The sequence below is a fragment of the Osmerus eperlanus genome, chromosome 24, assembly GCF_963692335.1.
Source record: "Osmerus eperlanus chromosome 24, fOsmEpe2.1, whole genome shotgun sequence".
Lineage (NCBI taxonomy): Eukaryota > Metazoa > Chordata > Actinopteri > Osmeriformes > Osmeridae > Osmerus > Osmerus eperlanus.
Genome location: NC_085041.1, coordinates 210,684 through 234,002, shown reverse-complemented (window position 1 = coordinate 234,002; position 23,319 = coordinate 210,684). Strand labels below are relative to the sequence as shown.

The following is a 23,319-nucleotide window of genomic DNA, read 5'->3' as shown; positions in this document are numbered from 1 at the left end:
ACATATCAATTAGCACTAACCTGCTCCAGAGTAGGCTAACGTAAGTGTAGCTGGATAAGCTTGCCACACCCCCGGAAAATAATATGGCAGCTCCCTTTTTGAGAGACCCAGTTGATCAAGGAGCTATATTTTAGTTCGATTAGCTTTCCATACCAATAGAGTTCTTCGCGATTGCCAAGATCCTTTATTTCACACGGATGAGTTCTTGTTTGAGCGATATCGATTCAGCCGACAAGGACTAATTTATTTGCAAGACCTTTTCGGGCCGTCTATGAATTCGTATCAATTAGATACTCTTTGGCCTTGTTTTTATCTAGCCTACTTATTCTGAAAGAGTTGAGATCATTATTTTCTCTAGCAAGAGACCTCATTCTCATTTGATTATTAATTTACATTAAGCCTACTGCCAGCAGGCACATTTAAAGAAATGTGATCTGATTGATTGGGGTAATGAGGCACTTAAGATGAGCCTATACATTTCCCCAAAACTTTCGCATTTAGCTTATCGGCAATTTTTTGCAAAGCTGCTTGTCTTGCTCTGGCAGCGGTTTGACTTAGCCATGATAATATGCTTATTGTCTTCGTAGAGACTCATAATAGTTTGCTCGGATGGCGAGAATAGCCTATCACCGCTCTCTCTTTCGTCTTTTCCTCCATCATACCGTTAGAAAATCACGGTTTTGGTTATCGACCCTTCCTGCCTTTTGAAGTAGGACGTGCACGTGCAATTTCCCTGATAAGTTTAGCCTGATTGAAATTAACCACATGATTTGGATGCGGATTAGCCGTTGACAAACCGATATTTGCTGTTCTCACTCATCTTGCTAATGTTAACGGGCTAAAGGGACAATTGATTAACTTAGCTTCAACCCTTACGCGAACGGGGCCCAGGCCAGGAGACCTGATCCAGGCATGACAGGACTGCACTGTCACATCACTGTTTTTAACCTGTGTGTGTGTGTGTGTTAACCTGTGTGTGTGTTAACCTGTGTGTGTGTGTGTGTTAACCTGTGTGTGTGTGTGTGCAGGTGTTGTGCGCCCCACTTCCAGGACCCCTCTTGGGGAGCTGCAGAGATCCAACCCTCCTGTGGAGCGGATTTACAAGTAAGTGACACAACATACACACTCCAACTCAACACCTTGAAACCTCAATGTAAAGCGAGGAAAACATGAGCACACAGCTGTTTGTCTTCTTCTGAAAGTGTACAATCCAGTCTTTATCATGGGTGTCAAAAACTTTCCTAGATCTAGTTAGAAAGAACACATGGATCCCCATCGCTCCACGACAGAGATGGAGGATCAGGAGGGGGAGGCCCCCCCTCTCCCTCTCTCTCTCCCTGCCTCCTTCTCTTCCTCCCTCTCTCTCCCCCTCTCTGCTACTCTCTCTGTCCCTCATTCTTTTACAGTTTAACTTTCTTTCTTTCTTTCCTCCTCCCTTTCTCTCTCAGACACACTCCCGTGTGACCGTGCTTGTTGCTCTCCCCTCCACAGGCGAGCCTCTCTGCTCGATTTTTACTTTGACCCCTCTGACGAGAGCCCTCTAGAGGCCTTTGAAGACATCTTTGCTAGCTATGAGAGGAAGAAGTAAGTGGCCTGGAGGAGGGCAGGAGGGCAGGAGGGCAGGGGGGCAGGGAAGGATGCAGTGGCCTGGAGGAGGGCAGGAGGGCAGGGGGGCAGGGAAGGATGCAGGGGGCACTGCTGTATTCATTCTCTCTGAGGATGCTCTTTATTCAGGAGTCCTCACTACCACAACATATAGACAGGAAACAAGAGGAGTTTGAGACAGAACAACTCTTTAGTTTTGACGGAACACTATTGTTCCTGCTTTCCCTCCCTCTGTCCCTCCTGTAGTAACCTCCAGGGTGTCCAGGTTTATTGTTGTAACAAAGTGTTGTGTCTGAGTGTTTGCAGATCTGACAGGAAGTGGACAGATATGAGCACAGCTCATTTACAGCTCAGATTACAGGCTTCCAACGGGCTCAGGGGAGCTGAAACCATGTTTCTCAAATGCATCTGCCTGCTTCAGATCTGTAAACACTGTATGGAGACTCACACTGGTACCTTTACCTAGCAATGTCCTGTGCCCCCCTCTCCCTCCCTGCCCTGCTCTGTGTTAGTGAGCGCTGGGGTAAGTAGTAGCACAGGCCTCACCTGCATGGGCCCGCTCTCAGGGCAGCAGACCCACAACAGCCATCCTAACCCTGCCAGAATCAGCCACTAATATTACACCACTCCACACAGCACCCTCTGGTGACAGCATTGTCACCAGAGGGTGACAGCATTGTCACCATGGTGTGGAGGGTGACAGCATTGTCACCACTGCATGGTGTGGACAGTCACAGCATTGTCACCGCTGCATGGTGTGGACAGTCACAGCATTGTCACCATGGTGTGGACAGTCACAGCATTGTCACCGCTGCATGGTGTGGACAGTCACAGCATTGTCACCGCTGCATGGTGTGGACAGTCACAGCATTGTCACCGCTGCATGGTGTGGACAGTCACAGCATTGTCACCATGGTGTGGACAGTCACAGCATTGTCACCGCTGCATGGTGTGGACAGTCACCCTCCACGCTGTGATTCAGCCCTGCACACTCAGTCACTCTGACTCACTGGGTTAGGGAGTGGAACCATCAACACTGTCTCCTAGGGCTCTCTCTGTGTGTGTGTGTGTGTGTGTGTGTTTATCCCCCTCTCTCGCCCCCCTCTCTCACCCCCCTCTCTCCCCCCCTCTCTGTGTGAGCCCAGCATGGTTGGGTGGTCTTCTGTAACTGAGTGATTTCAGTGAATGTAAACATCAAAATGAACGGAGCATAAATAGTTTGTTCTCATTTGTATCTGGCGGGCGTAGATTTGCAGAGTTGAGTAATCAGGCCTCCGCGCGACCCTGATTCAGGAACGTTCTAGAACGTGTCCCGGCCGTTGGGATGGACCTCCTGGTCCTGATACGAAACGTCACAATGGTGACCTTTAACCCCTGTTGGCTCAACTCTGTTCCTGGGTAACACTGCTGGAAAGCTGGTCTCTTCATTGGGGTCCTAACAGTGATGTTCTCACCCCTCCTTGCCCTCCCACTCCCTCTCCACCCTGTCCCACTTCCTAAAACCCTCCCCTCCACCCTCTTCATCCCATCCCCCCTTCTCCTCCCCTGTCTCCCCCTCCTCCCTGTCTGGCATGGTCTCTCCACAGCTGCTCCAGTGAGTCTGCTGATGCCCGCCCTATAGATCACAGCCTCACACCCCCTGGTCTCCCCTCACACCCCCTGGTCTCCCCTCACACCCCCTGGTCTCCCCTCACACCCCTGGTCTCCCCTCACACTCCCTGGTCTCCCCTCACACCCCTGGTCTCCCCTCACACCCCCTGGTCTCCCCTCACACCCCTGTTCTCCCCTCACACCCCTGGTCTCCCCTCACACCCCCTGGTCTCCCCTCACACCCCTGGTCTCCCCTCACACTCCCTGGTCTCCCCTCACACCCCTGGTCTCCCCTCACACCCCCTGGTCTCCCCTCACACCCCTGGTCTCCCCTCACACTCCCTGGTCTCCCCTCACACACCTGGTCTCCCCTCACACCCCTGGTCTCCCCTCACACCCCCTGGTCTCCCCTCACACCCCTGGTCTCCCCTCACACCCCCTGGTCTCCCCTCACACCCCTGGTCTCCCCTCACACCCCTGGTCTCCCCTCACACTCCCTGGTCTCCCCTCACACCCCTGGTCTCCCCTCACACCCCCTGGTCTCCCCTCACACCCCTGGTCTCCCCTCACACCCCTGGTCTCCCCTCACACCCCCTGGTCTCCCCTCACACCCCCTGGTCTCCCCTCACACTCCCTGGTCTCCCCTCACACCCCTGGTCTCCCCTCACACTCCCTGGTCTCCCCTCACACACCTGGTCTCCCCTCACACACCTGGTCTCCCCTCACACTCCCTGGTCTCCCCTCACACCCCTGGTCTCCCCTCACACCCCTGGTCTCCCCTCACACCCCCTGGTCTCCCCTCACACCCCCGGTCTCCCCTCACACCCCCCGGTCTCCCCTCACACCCCTGGTCTCCCCTCACACTCCCTGGTCTCCCCTCACACCCCCGGTCTCCCCTCACACCCCCCGGTCTCCCCTCACACCCCCGGTCTCCCCTCACACCCCCGGTCTCCCCTCACACCCCCTGGTCTCCCCTCACACCCCTGGTCTCCCCTCACACCCCTGGTCTCCCCTCACACCCTCTGGTCTCCCCTCACACCCCCCGGTCTCCCCTCACACCCCCTGGTCTCCCCTCACACCCCTGGTCTCCCCTCACACCCCTGGTCTCCCCTCACACTCCCTGGTCTCCCCTCACACCCCCTGGTCTCCCCTCACACCCCCTGGTCTCCCCTCACACCCCCTGGTCTCCCCTAACACCCCCTGTTCCTCCTCCTGCTGCCCAGCTGTGGGTTAGTGGATCTGTAGCTGTCTTTACGTTCTGGTTAACTTGGTCGTCTTATTGATCCTATACCCACAACATTCTTTAAGCGAGTGTTTGATAGTGTCTCAGGTCCGGTGCTAGAGATAATAAACACATCCCTTAGAACTGGCGTCTTCCCAGATGCCTTCAAAACAGCTGTTGTAAAGCCCCTATTAAAGAAACCCAAATTGGATAACAGTCTACTTGCAAATTACAGACCAATATCAAACCTTCCATTTATTAGTAAAGTACTGGAAAAGATAGTTTTAGTCCAATTAAATTATTTTCTTGAAGAAAATAAAATCCTGGAAGTCTCGCAGTCAGGTTTCAGGAAATATCACAGTACTGAAACTGCTCTCACCAAAATAATTAGCGACCTCAGACTAAACTCTGATGCAAATAAAGTCTCTATCCTTATCCTGTTAGATCTCAGTGCAGCATTTGATACCATTGATCACGACATCCTAGTCAATAGACTGGAAAAGCTTATTGGGTTCACGGATAGTGTATTGAACTGGATTAAATCATATATCACAGGAAGGAAGTTTTATGTTAGTTTAGGAGACCATAGGTTCAAGAAACATGAGAACTGCTACGGGATTGCTCAAGGAAGCTGCTTAGGTCCATTACTTTTTTCTCTTTATATGTTACAACTCGGCGAAATAATCAGAGAACATAACATAGATTTCCATAGCTATGCAGATGACACACAACTATATATATCCACTGAATCCAACGATGCAACGGCCATCAATTCCATTACCAACTGCCTGTTGGCAATAAACAAATGGATGAATGATAACTTTCTTAAATTAAATGAAGACAAAACCGAAGTCCTACTATGTGGCCCCAAATCCAAAAGAGAGATGCTTACTAAGAATCTAGGAGGCTTAACCCCCTGTCGTAAACCAGAGGTGACGAGTCTCGGTGTAATCCTGGACTCAGATTTGAATTTCAACTCTCACTTTAATAAAGTGACCAAAACAGCCTTCTTTCACCTGAGGAATATAGCAAAGGTACGACCATTCATAAACCAAAATGATGCAGAGAAGTTAATTCATGCTTTTATATCCAGCCGGCTGGACTACAGTAATGCACTTTTCACTGGTCTTCCCAAGAAAACCACTGAAAGACTACAGCTCATTAAAAATTCTGCAGCTAGATTATTAACCAAAACTAAAAGGAGAGAACACATTAGTCCTGTCCTAGCTACTTTACACTGGCTCCCCGTTACCTTCAGAATTTACTTTAAGGTCCTTTTCCTCACATACAAAGCTCTACACGGACAAGGACCTAGCGACATTGCTAACTCCCTTATAAACTACACACCAGCTAGAACACTGCGATCATCAAATGCAGGCCTATTAGAGGTCACCAGAAGCAGTCATAAGAAGATTGGTGATTCGGCCTTTGTCAATTACACCCCAAAACTGGAACAAATTACCCATAAATATTAGGGAAGCAAACACGCTAGACACTTTTAAAAGACAGCTTAAAACCTACCTTTTTACCGAAGCATTTAAGTAATTTTATCTCAAAAGGGTTTTACTACTTTTATTAGTTATATCATTGTTTTTATAGATTTGCTATTTTAATTATTACTTTTATCACTTGTATTATTGTTTTTATTGATTTTATGTAAAGCACCTTGAGCTACAATTCTTGTATGAAATGTGCTATATAAATAAAGTCTTACTTACTTCTGACATGAAGCAGCAAAGCTGCACATATATACTTGTATAAATACTTATATATAAAATATATATATATATTTATATATATTCTAGTGATGATGGCAAGAGAACAGGGAACAGAGGCCCTGCTCCTATTGGTCCCTGAGTCTTAGCCGGGCTGGCTGATTGGCTGGCTGATTTCCCCTCTGTTCTCCGTCTTCCACCCCCCCAACATCTTCCAACAATCTGCTGCTCTCCCCCCTGACCATCTCCCCCCTGACCACCCCCCTGCTCTCTGACTCCTCCTCTTCCTGAGCTGCTCTCTGACTCCTCCTCTTCATGAGCTGCTCTCTGACTCCTCCTCTTCCTGAGCTGGTCTCTGACTCCTCCTCTTCCTGAGCTGCTCTCTGACTCCTCCTCTTCCTGGGCTGTTCTCTGACTCCTCTTCCTGAGCTGCTCTCTGACTCCTCCTCTTCCTGAGCTGCTCTCTGACTCCTCCTCTTCCTGGGCTGTTCTCTGACTCCTCCTCTTCCTGTCTTACAGGAAAAACAAGACCAGCAAACAGAAGCAGAGCATCCCCAAGGTAACCTGTTTGGAGATGTGCAGCATAGTGCTCACAGTCAGATGAAACAAATACTAAGTATTCCTGATACACATCATTAAGAACACATGTAGATATGTAACTGTATGTGAACACAAGTCATGTGGTCTCCTCTACAGAGCCTCCTTGACTCCAAGTCCCTGAAGTTCATCGTGGGTCTGACCCTGCAGGATCGCACCACCAAGTCCCTGATGCACCTGCACAAGAAGAAGAAGCCCCCTAGCATCAGCGCCCAGTTCCAGGTACAGAAGCTCACACCTGTACCCCAACACACCTGTACCCCAACACACCTGTACCCCAACACACCTGTACCCCACACACCTGTACCCCACACACCTGTACCCTTAACACACCTGTACCCTTAACACACCTGTACCCCAACACACCTGTACCCTTAACACACCAGTACCCCAACACACCTGTACCCCACACACCTGTACCCTTAACACACCTGTACCCCTAACACACCTGTACCCTTAACACACCTGTACCCCACACACCTGTACCCCACACACCTGTACCCTTAACACACCTGTACCCCCAACACACCTGTACCCCAAATATTTACTTATAGAAACACAGCTCAAACACCACCTCCAGAACAACCAGACAGCTAAAAGTGGAAAGTACAGAATATCCTTGCTGTGTAACTAGCAGACTGAGACTGGCATGTTTATGATGGTGGGTGCATTTGTTTGTGATGTCCAGACCTCCCTGACCAAGCTGCTGGAGACTCTGGGGCGGGCGGAGCCCTTCTTCATACGCTGCATCCGCTCCAACGCTGAGAAGGTATGATCAGTACCGCCTGTCTGCCAGTTAAACCTAGTAACTAGACAGTAAATACTGTGTAACTATGCTGTGTATACTGTGTAACTATACTGTGTATGCTGTGTATACTGTGTAACTATACTGTGTATGCTGTGTATACTGTGTAACTATACTGTGTATGCTGTGTATACTGTGTAACTATACTGTGTATGCTGTGTATATGTCCCTTGATGTGTAATATTCCTCACCTCCTGTGTGTGTGTGTGTGTTATGGGCGTGAGCAGAAGGAGATGTATCTGGATGAGGCCCTGGTTGTGCAGCAGCTCCGCTACACAGGCATGCTGGAGACAGTCCGCATCAGGAGGTCTGGCTACGGAGCCAAGTACACCTTCCAGGTACCCCACACCTCACCACACCTTCCAGGTACCCCACACCTCACCACACACCTCACCACACCTTCCAGGTACCCCACACCTTCCAGGTACCCCACACCTCACCACACACCTCGCCACACCTTCCAGGTACCCCAAACCTCAACCCACACCTCACCACACCTTTCAGGTACACCTCACCACACCTTCCAGGTACCCCACACCTCAACCCACACCTTCCAGGTACCCGACACCTCACCACTGCTGATATGCACTCCTTCCTGTAGGAGTTCATGGAGCAGTTCAGGGTGCTGTTGCCCAGGACTGCCTCTGCCTGCAGGGACGACATCTCCGTCCTGCTGGAGAAGATGTGTCTGGACCACACCACTTACCAGATAGGAAAGACCAAGGTGAGGACCACACCACTTACCAGATAGGAAAGACCAAGGTGAGGACCACACCACTTACCAGATAGGAAAGACCAAGGTGAGGACCACACCACTTACCAGATAGGAAAGACCAAGGTGAGGACCACACCACTTACCAGATAGGAAAGACCAAGGTGAGGACCACACCACTTACCAGATAGGAAAGACCAAGGTGAGGACCACACCACTTACCAGATAGGAAAGACCAAGGTGAGGACCACACCACTTACCAGATAGGAAAGACCAAGGTGAGGACCACACCTTGGTGGAGGAATATAAGCACTTATGTTCTACACTAATTTTCCAGAGGGAAGCAAAACACCAGATCACCCATCTGGGCCAATATAGGAGAACTGTAAACATTCTTCCCTGACCTCTCTGAAATGAGACGATCGAGCACTCTCCTGGAGAATGTGAAGTGCCAACATATTACAAAGCACACACATAGAATGAATGATACTACATCATAGGAAACAGGACATGTTATACAAACAAATTATAATAATAAGTGAATAAATCAAATAAATACAACATTTTACAATGAATGGTAGGCGAATATGTGCATTAAGAATACATACCTTATAAAATACACAAGATAAGCTTTTAGAAGCAAGCTACTGGAAAATATTGGATTTACGAGAGGCCTACGGGATGGTAATGTGTTAGTTCTGCAGGTGTACAGGAGGGTCATGTGTTGGTTCTGCAGGTGTACAGGAGGGTCATGTGTTGGTTCTGCAGGTGTACAGTAGGGTCATGTGTTGGTTCTGCATGTGTACAGTAGGGTCATGTGTTGGTTCTGCAGGTGTACAGTAGGGTCATGTGTCGGTTCTGCAGTTGTACAGGAGGGTCATGTGTCGGTTCTGCTGGTGTACAGTAGGGTCATGTGTTGGTTCTGCAGGTGTACAGGAGGGTCATGTGTTGGTTCTGCAGGTGTACAGGAGGGTCATGTGTTGGTTCTGCAGGTGTACAGTAGGGTCATGTGTTGGTTCTGCAGGTGTACCTGAAGGAACTGGAGCGTCAGCAGCTGCAGGACACGCTGCACAAGGAAGTGATGCGCAGGATCCTCATCCTGCAGCGCTGGCTCAGAGCCCATCTGGAGAGGAAGAACTTCCTGGACATGAGGCAGGCGGCCATCTTGATCCAGGTAGGATTACCAGGACCCCCAGCTCAATGCCTCTTCAGGTAGAGCAGTGGTGCTCTACCCTCTCACCTTGCAGTCTGAGAGGCAATGCCTAAACTCCCTCCCCTCCTTAGCGTTGGTGGCGTGGGTGCCTGAGGGAGGAGCGACGCCGGCAGGCAGCCTGTCTGATCCAGGCGGTGTGGCGTGGGTGGCACCAGAGGTCAAACTTCCTTCTGCAGCGGGATAGCGCCACCAGGATCCAGGCCTTGGCACGGGGCCACTCGGCACGCCGAAGGTACCTCACCCCTCACACCCACCCTACCTCACACCCACACTATCACCTAACCATAACACTCACCCACCTAATGTTAACACTCACTCACCTAACCCTAACCTCACCTCGTCATTAACTAAGTCTTCACAGTTAGGAGCTCATAAATATTCAATGGGATTTCTTAGACAAGCTCCTCGTGTTTTTTTAATGGTACATCTGGCTCTTTTCACAGATGTCACTCTATACGAGAGGAGAAGAGGGAGGAGGAGCTGAGAAGGATGAAGGAGGAAGAGGAGGCGAGGAGGAGGAAGGAGGAGGAGGAGGCCTGGCTAGCCAGAGAGGCGGAGCGGGAGGCAGAGGACGCCAGGGCGAGGGAGGAAGAGGAGGCTGCCAGACGGAGGCAGGCGGACCAAGAAGCCCTGACAGCCCTGGCAGCCAATGAGAACCTTGTTAGTGGAGCAAACAAGAAGCTTGTGAAAGAGAGCCAAGACGAGGATGACATGTCTGTGGCCAGCACCCTGCCCAGAGAGGAGGAGAAAGGAGAGGCTGTGACCAGCCCCCTGCCCAGAGAGGAGGAGGAGGATGAGGGGCTGGGGGAGGAAGAGGAGCGCGGGACTAACCCTGATATTGAGTCTAATGGTTCTCAGTCTGAGGCTGCAGCCCAGCTGGAGGAGGAGCCAGGCCCAGAGAAGACCCAGTCTGAGGGACTCCGGCCGAAGACGACAGCACAGCAGACCCATACCTGTCGGGCTTCCCCCCTAGATGTCCCCGCAGACGGCCAGCCGGGGCAGAGCAAACCCCGGCCCCCCCAGCTCCACAGAGGCCTCGCCTCCCGCAGCCAGGAGAAGAGGGAGCTGAGGAGGCAGCGAGGCCTGGAGCACAGCCAGAGAGAGAGCCAGAGAGCTGCCAGTAGGGAGGACCCCAGCCCCCCAACCAGGGAGGACCCCAGCCCCCCAACCAGGGAGGACCCCAGCCCCCCAACCAGGGAGGACCCCAGCCCCCCAACCAGGGAGGACCCCAGCCCCCCAACCAGGGAGGACCCCAGCCCCCCAACCAGGGAGGACCCCAGCCCCCCAACCAGGGAGGACCCCAGCCCCCCAACCAAGGAGGACCCCAGCCCCCCAACCAGGGAGGACCCCAGCCCCCCAACCAGCGAGGACCCCAGCCCCCCAACCAAGGAGGACCCCAGCCCCCCAACCAAGGAGGACCCCAGCCCAACAACCACGGAGGACCCCAGCCCCCCGCCCAAGGTCAAAGGTCACCAGGCACCCAGTGGGTCAGAGGTCAAGCTGAAGGAGCGAGCGGACAGCAAGGAGCTGGATCAGTACACTTTCGTAGCCTGGAAGGGGAAGAGGGAGGACCAGAGAGAGGCTAGGTCCTTGTCCTCCCCTGGCCCGGCGAGGCCCACCTCCCTGCCCCTACAGCAGCCCAGCAGGAACGGGCATGGCGAGGCTGTCGGCCTACAACGCTACCAGCGGCCCGGCGGCATGAAGGAGAAGTGGAGGGGGGGGAGGAGGAGCGATGGGGGGGGTAGCCCCGGCCCGCCCCTCAGCAAGGACGACTGGAGGAAGAAACCTCTTCAGTACGTCTCCTCTTAAGTTAGCTAGCACGCTAAACATCTTCCCAACTTCCAGAGTCCGGAAGTCTGGGATTATTTAGATGGATTTATTTATCTGTATTATGTGTAGAAGTATGTGTCAGCAAGCATCCTTGTGTTGTGATGTGACCTGCGTGCTTCTGTCCCCAGGACCCAGACCTCCTCAGAAGCATCGTCTCCTGGGTCGTCCCAGCACAGCACCACCTCCAACACAGAGGTGGCCTTCACACTCCTGTTGTAGCTTTCCAGAAGATCCCTGAAACTGGGCTACTTACTTAACGATGTCCCTGTGTGTGTGTATATGGTGTGTATATATGGTGTGTGTGTGTATGGTGTGTATATATGGTGTGTGTGTATATATGGTGTGTGTGTGTGTGTGTGTATATATGGTGTGTGTGTACAGGTACCGTCTCCTGCTGACTGCCTCTCAGACATTTCCAAGAGCAGCTCGATACGGAGGAGGAGCCAGAGCAGCCCCGCCCCCCCAGACTCATGCCAGCCTCTAGCCTCTACACCAGAGAGGTACAGTACCCCCTGGACTCATGCCAGCCTCTAGCCTCTACACCAGAGAGGTACAGTACCCCCTGGACTCATGCCAGCCTCTAGCCTCTACACCAGAGAGGTACAGTACCCCCTGGACTCATGCCAGCCTCTAGCCTCTACACCAGAGAGGTACAGTACCCCCTGGACTCATGCCAGCCTCTAGCCTCTACACCAGAGAGGTACAGTACCCCCTGGACTCATGCCAGCCTCCCTCATCCCAAGTTCTCCTGTGTGGCTCCATCTGCTGCATGGATACTAAAAGGGAAGCTACAGCCAGTGTTAGGGTTGCCATGGCCATCTAAGTTAGTTACAGTTGTCATGGCCATCTGTTAGTTACAGTTGCCATGGCCATCTAAGTTAGTTGACCCCTCGGAGATCCACATGGGCTGATGGGTAAACACTCTTCTGTAATCAAGTCATCCGAGGCTGTGGGCTGTCCACACACATTCACACACTCTTGCACACACGCGCATAAACATACTCTCACTCAAGCACTACGTGTTTACCCTTATAAAGCCAGGTTAGCTAGACTCTTAGTCATGGGAAGGCAGAGATGCAGGAAATACCTCCTGGCTGAACACACTCATCCCCCGGGCTGCGAGCGCTCCCTCCAGCAGCTCTGTTGTGATGTGTTGCCATGGTGCCCAGAGCAGAGCTGGTCTGAGTAGATGAAGGTGTGCAGTAGAGAGCCTGGAGGCCTTACAGCTAGGAACCCCTGGCCTTCAGTAGCATCATCACGTTAGATTTGGGGAATTTCTTTGGAACCCTTTGTAATAGTTATGAAAATAAGCAGATCCCAGGTTTTTCAAATGTAGATCTGGATTCCTGGACCATCGAAACTTGAAGGCTCTCTGACCCTGGTGGGAGAAGATCTTCCTGTCCCTCCAGGGGTCTCCAGGGCAGGAAGATCTTCCTGTCCCTCCAGGGGTCTCCAGGGCAGGAAGATCTTCTCCTCGAGACCTGTTGTAAAACACCCTTGACCCTCTGTGCTGTCTGGTGTAGGTCCAGTGGGTTTCTGAGGAAGATCTTGAAGAAGAAGCCTCCTAAAGAGCCCCAGACCCTGGAGGATGGAGACCAGAGCCAGACCCTGGCTGAGCGGGCAGCAGGGGAAGGTAGGACTCATGGCTGGGTGGTTTCCTTCCTGTGTCTCTTCTCCTGTTTGTGAATTTCCAGACTCTAACTCGCTCATACAGTAGTGGTGTTAGCATCCCAGTCTGTAGTCTGGTCAAGTTAACCTGTTAACTTTAAGCATGTTAGCCTTTTAACCTCTTAGCTTTTAGCCTGTTAACATTTTAACCTCTTAGCTTTTAGCCTGTTAACCTCTTAGCTTTTAGCCTGCTATATTTGATCCTTTTTGGCTGGTTAGCTTTAGCCTGTCAACCTTCTGGCCTGTCTGTAGACTGACTGGAGACCACGTGTGTTGTTCTACTGGCTTTATCAAACCGTTTGTTTTCTGGGTAAACAGTGGCTCGTGTAGGAGCAGGCGCTGTGGTAACAGAGTTGTTTGGAGTTGTCTTGACTCTGAGCTGTTTGGGCTGTGCAGCTGGGCTGCCGGCTGTTATGGGAGAACCACTCAGCTCTAAGATAGAAAATATATATAACAAAAATATTTTCAGAAATAATTCCTCCGATTTTCATTAATACATTTTTTAGATACTGTTTTGGTGGTTTGGATGTTCTGTCTGACATTCTGTGTGTTCCTCTCTCCCAGCCGCGCTGCAGCCCCCCTCCCGCCCTCAGACGGCCGGGAAAGCCCTGGGGCGGAATCCCACGCTGAAGATCAGCCGGGCCACCAGAGTCACTGAGAAGTGGAACGCCTCCCTGGACCGCGAGATCACCAACACCAACGAGCTCCGACACCTGGACGAGTTCCTGGGGAATCAGGTAGGATGCTCTAACGTCCTCGTCACGCTATCCCAACACGCTTACCTGACATGCTAACTCCCTCTGTTGCTCCATGGTTGCAGGTGAACGATCTGCGCTCCCGAGGGAAGCAGCTTTCAGCCACGGAGCACATCTTCATCAATGCCACCATGCAGTTCAGAGAGACCATCAAGGGCATGTACTCTCTCCCAGTGAGTGTTGCTCTCCTCAAACACTGCTGCTGCACAACCCACCTGCGGCTCTTGATTGCAGCATAGGAACCCCTGTGGAACGTTTTATAAACGTTCTCCTCCCCCCTCCTCTCCTCTCTCCCTGTCCCTCCCCCCCTCCTCTCCTCTCTCCCTGTCCCTCCCCCCCTCCTCTCGTCCTCCCCCCTCCTCTCCTCTCTCCCTGTCCTCCTCTCCTCTCTCCCTGTCCTCCCCCCCTCCTCTCGTCCTCCTCCTCTCCTCTCTCCCTGTCCTCCCCCCCTCCTCTCCTCTCTCCCTGTCCTCCCCCCCTCCTCTCCTCTCTCCCTGTCCTCCCCCCCTCCTCTCCTCTCTCCCTGTCCTCCCCCCCTCCTCTCCTCTCTCCCTGTCCTCCCCCCCTCCTCTCCTCTCTCCCTGTCCTCCCCCCCTCCTCTCCTCTCTCCCTGTCCTCCCCCCCTCCTCTCCTCTCTCCCTGTCCTCCCCCCCTCCTCTCCTCTCTCCCTGTCCTCCCCCCCTCCTCTCCTCTCTCCCTGTCCTCCCCCCCTCCTCTCCTCTCTCCCTGTCCTCCCCCCCTCCTCTCCTCTCTCCCTGTCCTCCCCCCCTCCTCTCCTCTCTCCCTGTCCTCCCCCCCTCCTCTCCTCTCTCCCTGTCCTCCCCCCCTCCTCTCCTCTCTCCCTGTCCCTCCTCTCCTCTCTCCCTGTCCTCCCCCCCTCCTCTCCTCTCTCCCTGTCCCTCCTCTCCTCTCTCCCTGTCCTCCCCCCCTCCTCTCGTCCTCCTCCTCTCCTCTCTCCCTGTCCTCCCCCCCTCCTCTCCTCCTCCCCCCCCCCCTCCTCTCTCTTGCTGCTCCCCTATCATCCAGAAGCCTCACATCGGCTACAAAGGTTTGATGAAGGGCTACCAGCACCGCGTGGTCAGCCTGGCGGGGGACAGGCAGCAGGCAGAGGTGCCGCTGGTAGTCAACCTCTTCCAGTCCATCCTGGACGGGTTCATCAGGGGGAGATCAAGAAGGAGGAGGCCGAGCCTGCAAAGGTAGAGGGGGAGGGGCAGGGGGAGGCCGAGCCTGCAAAGGTAGAGGGGGAGGGGCAGGGGGAGGCCGAGCCTGCAAAGGTAGAGGGGGAGGGGGAGGGGCAGGGGGAGGCCGAGCCTGCAAAGGGGGAGGGGGAGGGGCAGGGGGAGGCCGAGCCTGCAGAGGGGGCGGGGGAGGGGCAGGGGGAGGCCGAGCCTGCAAAGGTAGAGGGGGAGGGGGAGGGGCAGGGGGAGGCCGAGCCTGCAAAGGTAGAGGGGGAGGGGGAGGGGCAGGGGGAGGCCGAGCCTGCAAAGGTAGAGGGGGAGGGGCAGGGGGAGGCCGAGCCTGCAAAGGTAGAGGGGGAGGGGGAGGGGCAGGGGGAGGCCGAGCCTGCAAAGGTAGAGGGGGAGGGGGAGGGGCAGGGGGAGGGGGAGGGGGAGGGAGGGATAGATGGACGAGGCACGAGAGAGGGTGCAGCAGGCCAAGGAGAGCTGTCTTGATCACAGATGGTCTGGAGACTGGATGAAGTGTATCAGTACTATATTCCGACCTAACGCATAGCGCCAGACAGTCGTGATGGTGTGTGACAGTCGTGATGGTCATGTGACGTTCATGTGTTTCAGCCGGCCAAAGCTCGCAAGAAGAGACGGAAGAAAGACAAGAGTGTAAGTGTGAAATGGCCTCTTTCTACAATAACTACAACTCAGTGATTAATCAACCAGTGTGTGGTGTGTTGTGTTGGTGTTGTGTTGGTGTTGTGTTGGTGTTGTGTTGGTGTTGTGTTGGTGTTGTGTTGGTGTTGTGTTGGTGTTGTGTTGGTGTTGTGTTGGTGTTGTGTTGGTGTTGTGTTGACGTTGTGTTGACGTTGTGTTGTGTTGGTGTTGTGTTGGTGTTGGTGTTGTGTTGGTGTTGTGTTGGTGTTGTGTTGGCGTTGTGTTGGCGTTGTGTTGGCGTTGTGTTGGTGTTGTGTTGACGTTGCGTTGTGTTGGCGTTGTGTTGACGTTGCGTTGTGTTGGCGTTGTGTTGACGTTGTGTGGATCTTCTCCCCACAGTTGGAGAGCCCCCTGGACCACATGTTCAGCTCCTACCAGGTGAACATCATGCAGTCATGTGACCAGTGCACCTCCTACATCTGGGGCATGGAGAAGGCTTACATGTGCAGCTGTGAGTACCACACACACACATACCACACACACACACATACCACACACACACACATACCACACACACACACATACCACACACACACACATACCACACACACACACATACCACACACACACATACCACACATACCACACACACACACATACCACACACACACACATACCACACACACACATACCACACACACACATACCACACACACATACCACACACACACATAACACACACACATACCACACACACAGATACCACACACACACATACCGCACACACACATACCACACACACACACATACCACACACACACATACCACACACACACATACCACACACACACACATACCACACACACACACATACCACACACACACATACCACACACACACACATACCACACACACAGATACCACACACACACATACCATACACACACATACCACGCACACAGATACCACGCACACACATACCACGCACACAGATACCACACACACACATACCACACACACACATACCACGCACACACATACCACACACACACATACCACGCACACAGATACCACGCACACACATACCACACACACACATACCACGCACACACATACCACGCACACACATACCACACACACAGATACCACACACACACATACCACACACACACATACCACACACACACATACCACACACACACACATACCACACACACACATACCACACACACCACACACACACATACCACACACACACATACCACACACACACACACCACACACACACATACCACACACACACATACCACACACACACATACCACACACACACACTGTGAGTACCACACACACACATACCACACACACAGCTGTGAGTACCACACACACACATACCACACACACAGCTGTGAGTACCACACACACACATACCACACACACAGCTGTGAGTACCACACACACATACCACACACACAGATGTGAGTACCACACACACACATACCACACACACAGATGTGAGTACCACACACACACATACCACACACACAGCTGTGAGTACCACACACACACATACCACACACACACATACCACACACACAGCTGTGAGTACCACACACACACATACCACACACACAGATGTGAGTAACACATACACACACCTACCCCACACACACTGTGACCCAGCCAGACCTTAATGTGCGCCATGCTTTGTTCTGATGCCAAGTCTTCATGTCCTCCAGATTGTAAAATGGTTTGCCACAAGAAGTGCCTGTCCAAGATAGTCACAGACTGCTCCACATTCTGCACCAAGAAGGTATGGAGTTTTTCACATTTTAGTTTACATTTGGCCACATTTATTCTATTAACTTCCTTCTACAGTCTTACTTTGGCAGGCTAATCCTGACTTCTGGAAGATAAAGTATCATTAAGACGATTGGTTGGTTGGTTGTTTGATTCAGAGTGACGAGGAGCCTAGCGGGCTGCACTTCGGTGTGCGGGTGTGTCACCTGACCAGCGACAAGAACCCGGTTCCCGTGGTGATGGAGATGATGCTGGAGCACGTGGAGATGAATGGGCTGTACACCGAGGGCATCTACCGCAAGTCCGGCTCCGCCAACCGCATGAAGGAACTCCACCAGATCCTGGAGAATGGTCAGAGCCAACCCATAATAACCACAATAATGCTGTCAGGAATATCCTGTAGATTGTTACCATGGAGACTGTTTGTGTTGGGCTCCTCCCTGCTGGCAGCTCTCTGGCTCTCTCACCAACCATGAATTTAAAAGTGCTAAAAACCAAAACACGCTTCATGTAGTGTCTTATTGTTGTGTTCCTCCTTCCTGGCTGCAGGCCCTGGCTCCGTGTGCCTGGAGGACTACCCCCTGCACACGGTCACTGGCCTGGTGAAGCAGTGGCTCCGGGAGCTGCCTGACCCCCTCATGACCTTCAACCACTACAGTGACTTCCTCCGGGCTGTGGGTAAGACAGGTCTCCACCAGGGGGCAGCACCGCTCTGTGTGGCTGATGGAGGGTTACACTACAGACCATGGAGCTGCAGGCTCTGTGTGGCTGATGGAGGGTTACACTACAGACCATGGAGCTGCAGGCTCTGTGTGGCTGATGGAGGGTTACACTACAGACCATGGAGCTGCAGGCTCTGTGTGGCTGATGGAGGGTTACACTACAGACCATGGAGCTGCAGGCTCTGTGTGGCTGATGGAGGGTTACACTACAGACCATGGAGCTGCAGGCTCTGTAGATAAACCCGGTAGTGTTACAGACAGACAGACACTAACCTGGAGGTGTCTCCTGCAGAGCTCCCAGACAGACCGGAGCAGCTCCACACCATCTACAAGGTCCTGGAGCAGCTCCCCAGCGCCAACTTCAACACCCTGGAGAGACTCATCTTCCACCTTGTCAGGTGCACAATACTCTCTCATTACAATACTCTCTCATTACAATACTCTCTCCTTACAATACTCTCTCATTACAATACTCTCTCATTACAATACTCTCTCATTACAATACTCTCTCATTACAATACTCTCTCATTACAATACTCTCTCCTTACAATACTCTCTCATTACAATACTCTCTCATTACAATACTCTCTCATTACAATACTCTCTCCTTACAACACTCTCTCATTACAATACTCTCTCATTACAATACTCTCTCCTTACAATACTCTCTCCTTATAATACTCTCTCCTTATAATACTCTCTCCTTACAACACTCTCTCCTTACAATACTCTCTCCTTACAATACTCTCTCCTTACAACACTCTCTCCTTACAATACTCTCTCCTTACAATACTTTCTCCTTACAACACTCTCCTTACAATACTCTCTCCTTACAACACTCTCCTTACAATACTCTCTCCTTACAACACTCTCCGTACAACGCTCTCTCCTTACAATACTCTCTCCTTACAATACTCTCTCCTTACAATACTTTCTCCTTACAATACTCTCTCCTTACAATACACTCTCCTTACAATACTCTCTCCTTACAATACACTCTCCTTACAATACTCTCTCCTTACAATACTCTCTCCTTACAATGCTCTCTCCTTACAACACTCTCCTTACAACACTCTCTCCTTACAACACTCTCTCCTTACAATACTCTCTCCTTACAATACTCTCTCCTTACAATACTCTCTCCTTACAATACTCTCTCCTAACAACACTCCTTACAATACTCTCTCCTTACAATACTCTCTCCTTACAATACTTTCTCCTTACAATACTCTCTCCTTACAATACACTCTCCTTACAATACTCTCTCCTTACAATACACTCTCCTTACAATGCTCTCTCCTTACAACACTCTCTCCTTACAACACTCTCTCCTTACAACACTCTCTCCTTACAATACTTTCTCCTTACAATACTCTCTCCTAACAACACTCCTTACAATACTCTCTCCTTACAACACTCTCTCCTTACAACGCTCTCTCCTTACAACACTCTCCTTACAATACTTTCTCCTTACAATACTCTCTCCTTACAATGCTCTCTCCTTACAATGCTCTCTCCTTACAACACTCTCCTTACAATACTTTCTCCTTACAATACTCTCTCCTTACAATGCTCTCTCCTTACAACACTCTCCTTACAATACTTTCTCCTTACAACACTCTCCTTACAATACTTTCTCCTTACAATACTCTCTCCTTACAATGCTCTCTCCTTACAACACTCTCCTTACAATACTCTATCCTTACAATACTCTCTCCTTACAACACTCTCTCCTTACAATACTCTCTCCTTACAATACTCTCTCATTACAATACTCTCTCATTACAATACTCTCTCATTACAATACTCTCTCATTACAATACTCTCTCCTTACAATACTCTCTCATTACAATACTCTCTCATTACAATACTCTCTCATTACAATACTCTCTCCTTACAACACTCTCTCATTACAATACTCTCTCATTACAATACTCTCTCCTTACAATACTCTCTCCTTATAATACTCTCTCCTTATAATACTCTCTCCTTACAACACTCTCTCCTTACAATACTCTCTCCTTACAATACTCTCTCCTTACAACACTCTCTCCTTACAATACTCTCTCCTTACAATACTTTCTCCTTACAACACTCTCTCCTTACAATACTCTCTCCTTACAACACTCTCCTTACAATACTCTCTCCTTACAACACTCTCCGTACAACGCTCTCTCCTTACAATACTCTCTCCTTACAATACTCTCTCCTTACAATACTTTCTCCTTACAATACTCTCTCCTTACAATACACTCTCCTTACAATACTCTCTCCTTACAATACACTCTCCTTACAATACTCTCTCCTTACAATACTCTCTCCTTACAATGCTCTCTCCTTACAACACTCTCCTTACAACACTCTCTCCTTACAACACTCTCTCCTTACAATACTCTCTCCTTACAATACTCTCTCCTAACAACACTCCTTACAATACTCTCTCCTTACAATACTCTCTCCTTACAATACTTTCTCCTTACAATACTCTCTCCTTACAATACACTCTCCTTACAATACTCTCTCCTTACAATACACTCTCCTTACAATACTCTCTCCTTACAATACTCTCTCCTTACAATGCTCTCTCCTTACAACACTCTCTCCTTACAACACTCTCTCCTTACAACACTCTCTCCTTACAATACTTTCTCCTTACAATACTCTCTCCTAACAACACTCCTTACAATACTCTCTCCTTACAACACTCTCTCCTTACAACGCTCTCTCCTTACAACACTCTCCTTACAATACTTTCTCCTTACAATACTCTCTCCTTACAATGCTCTCTCCTTACAATGCTCTCTCCTTACAACACTCTCCTTACAATACTTTCTCCTTACAATACTCTCTCCTTACAATGCTCTCTCCTTACAACACTCTCCTTACAATACTTTCTCCTTACAACACTCTCCTTACAATACTTTCTCCTTACAATACTCTCTCCTTACAATGCTCTCTCCTTACAACACTCTCCTTACAATACTCTATCCTTACAATACTCTCTCCTTACAACACTCTCTCCTTACAATACTCTCTCCTTACAATACTCTCTTCACCTTGGAGAGACTCGTCTTCCACTCACCTTAAACAACAAGTCAAGGGGTCCCATGATCAGGTCTGTTAGATGAATAGATAGTAGTTTCATCCACATTCTGATTATGTGGTGCCTGAGTAGATCAAGGCAGGCAAGGAAATATTCTGAGGCACTACTAGTTAATCTAACTCAGTGTGTATCAGGATTATACCAGTGTGGTACTAGTCAGTGTGTGTGTGTTAGGGTTATGTCAGTGTTGTTGTAGTCAGTGTGTGTGTGTGTGTGACGGGGGTGTGTGTTTGCTGCAGGGTGTCTAAAGAGGAGGCCCACAACCGCATGTCTCCCAACTCGCTGGCCATCGTGTTCGCTCCCTGCATCCTCCGCTGTCCCGACAGCGCAGACCCACTGCTGAGCATGAAGGACGTCGCCAAGACAACCACGTATGGACACAACTCTGACTCCTGAAGCTCAGATTGATTTCTGGTTTGTCTAGAAAGGCCCAGTCTGGGCAGCAGGAGGTGTGCTGCAGCCCAGCCCATGTCTGTTGTTAAGGACACTAATGTGTGTTAATACTGTTATAGTCTCAAGAGTTAAGGTGCTTCACTAAATGGTTTCATTCTGCTTGAGGTGACAATTGTACGGACTGTGGTGTATTAGTGTCCTGCGCTTAAATGTTACCTAACCTCCAGGAACAACAGCAGCACCATATACCCTCTTCCCCCACAGCTGCGTGGAGATGCTGATCAGAGAGCAGATCAGATGCTACAATGAGAAGATGGAGGAGATCGAGCAGCTGGAGTTTGCTGAAGCCCTGGCCGTCAACCAGCTCAGACTCAACAGACAGAACACGGTGAGAAATGGTCAGGGCCGGATCACACTGGTCAGGGCCGGATCACACTGGTCAGGGCCGGATCACACTGGTCAGGGCCGGATCACACTGGTCCAGGCAGGACTTGAAGGCCAAGGTTTAGGGCTTTGTGTACATAGATTATTTTATTTAAATGTTTGTTTTTTCTTTTGAGGACCCCTATGGAGCTATTTTAGTGACAGCACAAATTCAATGTGAAGGTAATAGTTTTGAATGTTGTAATTGAATATTGGATGCAAATTGTCGTTATTGGTTTGAAATAGAATTAAAATGGTATTGCTTTCGACTTGTAAGTATTTTTTCAATTTCGGTGGAGTTCCAAATTCAGTTCTACAGTTAAACATTTCAACGGTTTTAAATGATTACATTCTGATAGAGTTTGTGCTGACAGTAAAGTGTCTCCACAGAGCCCTCCTGCAGTCCAGGCCTTCTGCATAGCAGCTATTGTAGATCAGTGTTCTGTTGCGTGACTGGTTCTCTATGTGGCTCTCCTCCCGTTCCTCTGTAGCACTGGCATTTACCTCTCAGGTTCTCCCCTCCGTACAGAGGAGAGGTGGTACGTACCCAGACCCCCGCCACATCCTAGCTGGACTGTAGTTGCCATGCCAACCCGTCTCTGCATGGCATGTAGATGTTGTGGACCCCCTAGCTACCCCCCGCTAGCTACCCCCCAACTCTTACCCCTGCTACCTACCTCCCCCCGTACTAACTGGTTGCCAGCAGGCTGCATGTCCTTGGTAGTGTCCGGTGTGTCTAGATGGATGTTCCTGATGTGGTGTTGGGTCCTCTGCAGCTCTAAGTGGAGGCTGACTCTCACCTGACTGACTCACCTGACTTTCAAAGCTGTTACACCAGTCAGCCAGCAGGTTTAACTTGGGAGTCGTGCTACAACATTCTCTCTGGAAAGTTTTGAAAGTCATGGGAGTGTAGACCAGTAGGAAGGCTTCCTGCGATCTCCTGATGACAACATCCTGTCTCTATATTAATGAAGTTTTTGGACCTCTGGTGTGGCCCGAACCCCTTGAGGCAGAGTCTCTCATGATGTCATCCCTTCCTCCCTGGCTCACCTCATCTCCTGCCTTTCAGATGATCCCTTAGTATACTTGGCTACTGTGTACTTTCATGTATGTGCGTGTGTGTGTAACTGTGTGCGTGCATGTGTGTGTCCACCCTAACCATCACCTCAACATCTCCACCCTAACCCTCACCCCATCACCTCAACATCTCCACCCTTAACTCGTCTCCTCTAACAGTCTTATGATGCCTTGGCCCTTTGACAGCTGCTGACGCATCACTGTACCAGAAAAGCTCAAGCAGTCACAGTTTGTAGTTTGACCTCAGGTCTCGTGTGTGTGTG

The 23,319-nt window shown here is 50.7% G+C and overlaps 1 protein-coding gene across 1 annotated transcript in view; it reads left to right on the top strand.

Moving 5' to 3' along the window:
- The window catches only part of LOC134011213 (unconventional myosin-IXb-like), a 69,677-nt gene that overhangs the window by 37,259 nt on the left and 9,099 nt on the right, over positions 1-23,319 (top strand). Inside the window, 26 exon segments of the mRNA XM_062450732.1 lie at positions 1,029-1,104; positions 1,492-1,584; positions 6,652-6,691; positions 6,829-6,951; positions 7,418-7,498; positions 7,762-7,872; positions 8,136-8,258; positions 9,271-9,420; positions 9,531-9,691; positions 9,903-11,252; positions 11,418-11,484; positions 11,671-11,789; positions 12,813-12,922; positions 13,522-13,694; positions 13,778-13,885; positions 14,739-14,868; positions 14,871-14,908; positions 15,509-15,550; positions 15,938-16,049; positions 17,278-17,351; positions 17,497-17,689; positions 17,888-18,016; positions 18,353-18,458; positions 21,403-21,534; positions 21,821-21,944; positions 22,471-22,518. Coding sequence (XP_062306716.1) covers positions 1,029-1,104; positions 1,492-1,584; positions 6,652-6,691; positions 6,829-6,951; positions 7,418-7,498; positions 7,762-7,872; positions 8,136-8,258; positions 9,271-9,420; positions 9,531-9,691; positions 9,903-11,252; positions 11,418-11,484; positions 11,671-11,789; positions 12,813-12,922; positions 13,522-13,694; positions 13,778-13,885; positions 14,739-14,868; positions 14,871-14,908; positions 15,509-15,550; positions 15,938-16,049; positions 17,278-17,351; positions 17,497-17,689; positions 17,888-18,016; positions 18,353-18,458; positions 21,403-21,534; positions 21,821-21,944; positions 22,471-22,518 — 4,013 coding nt within the window.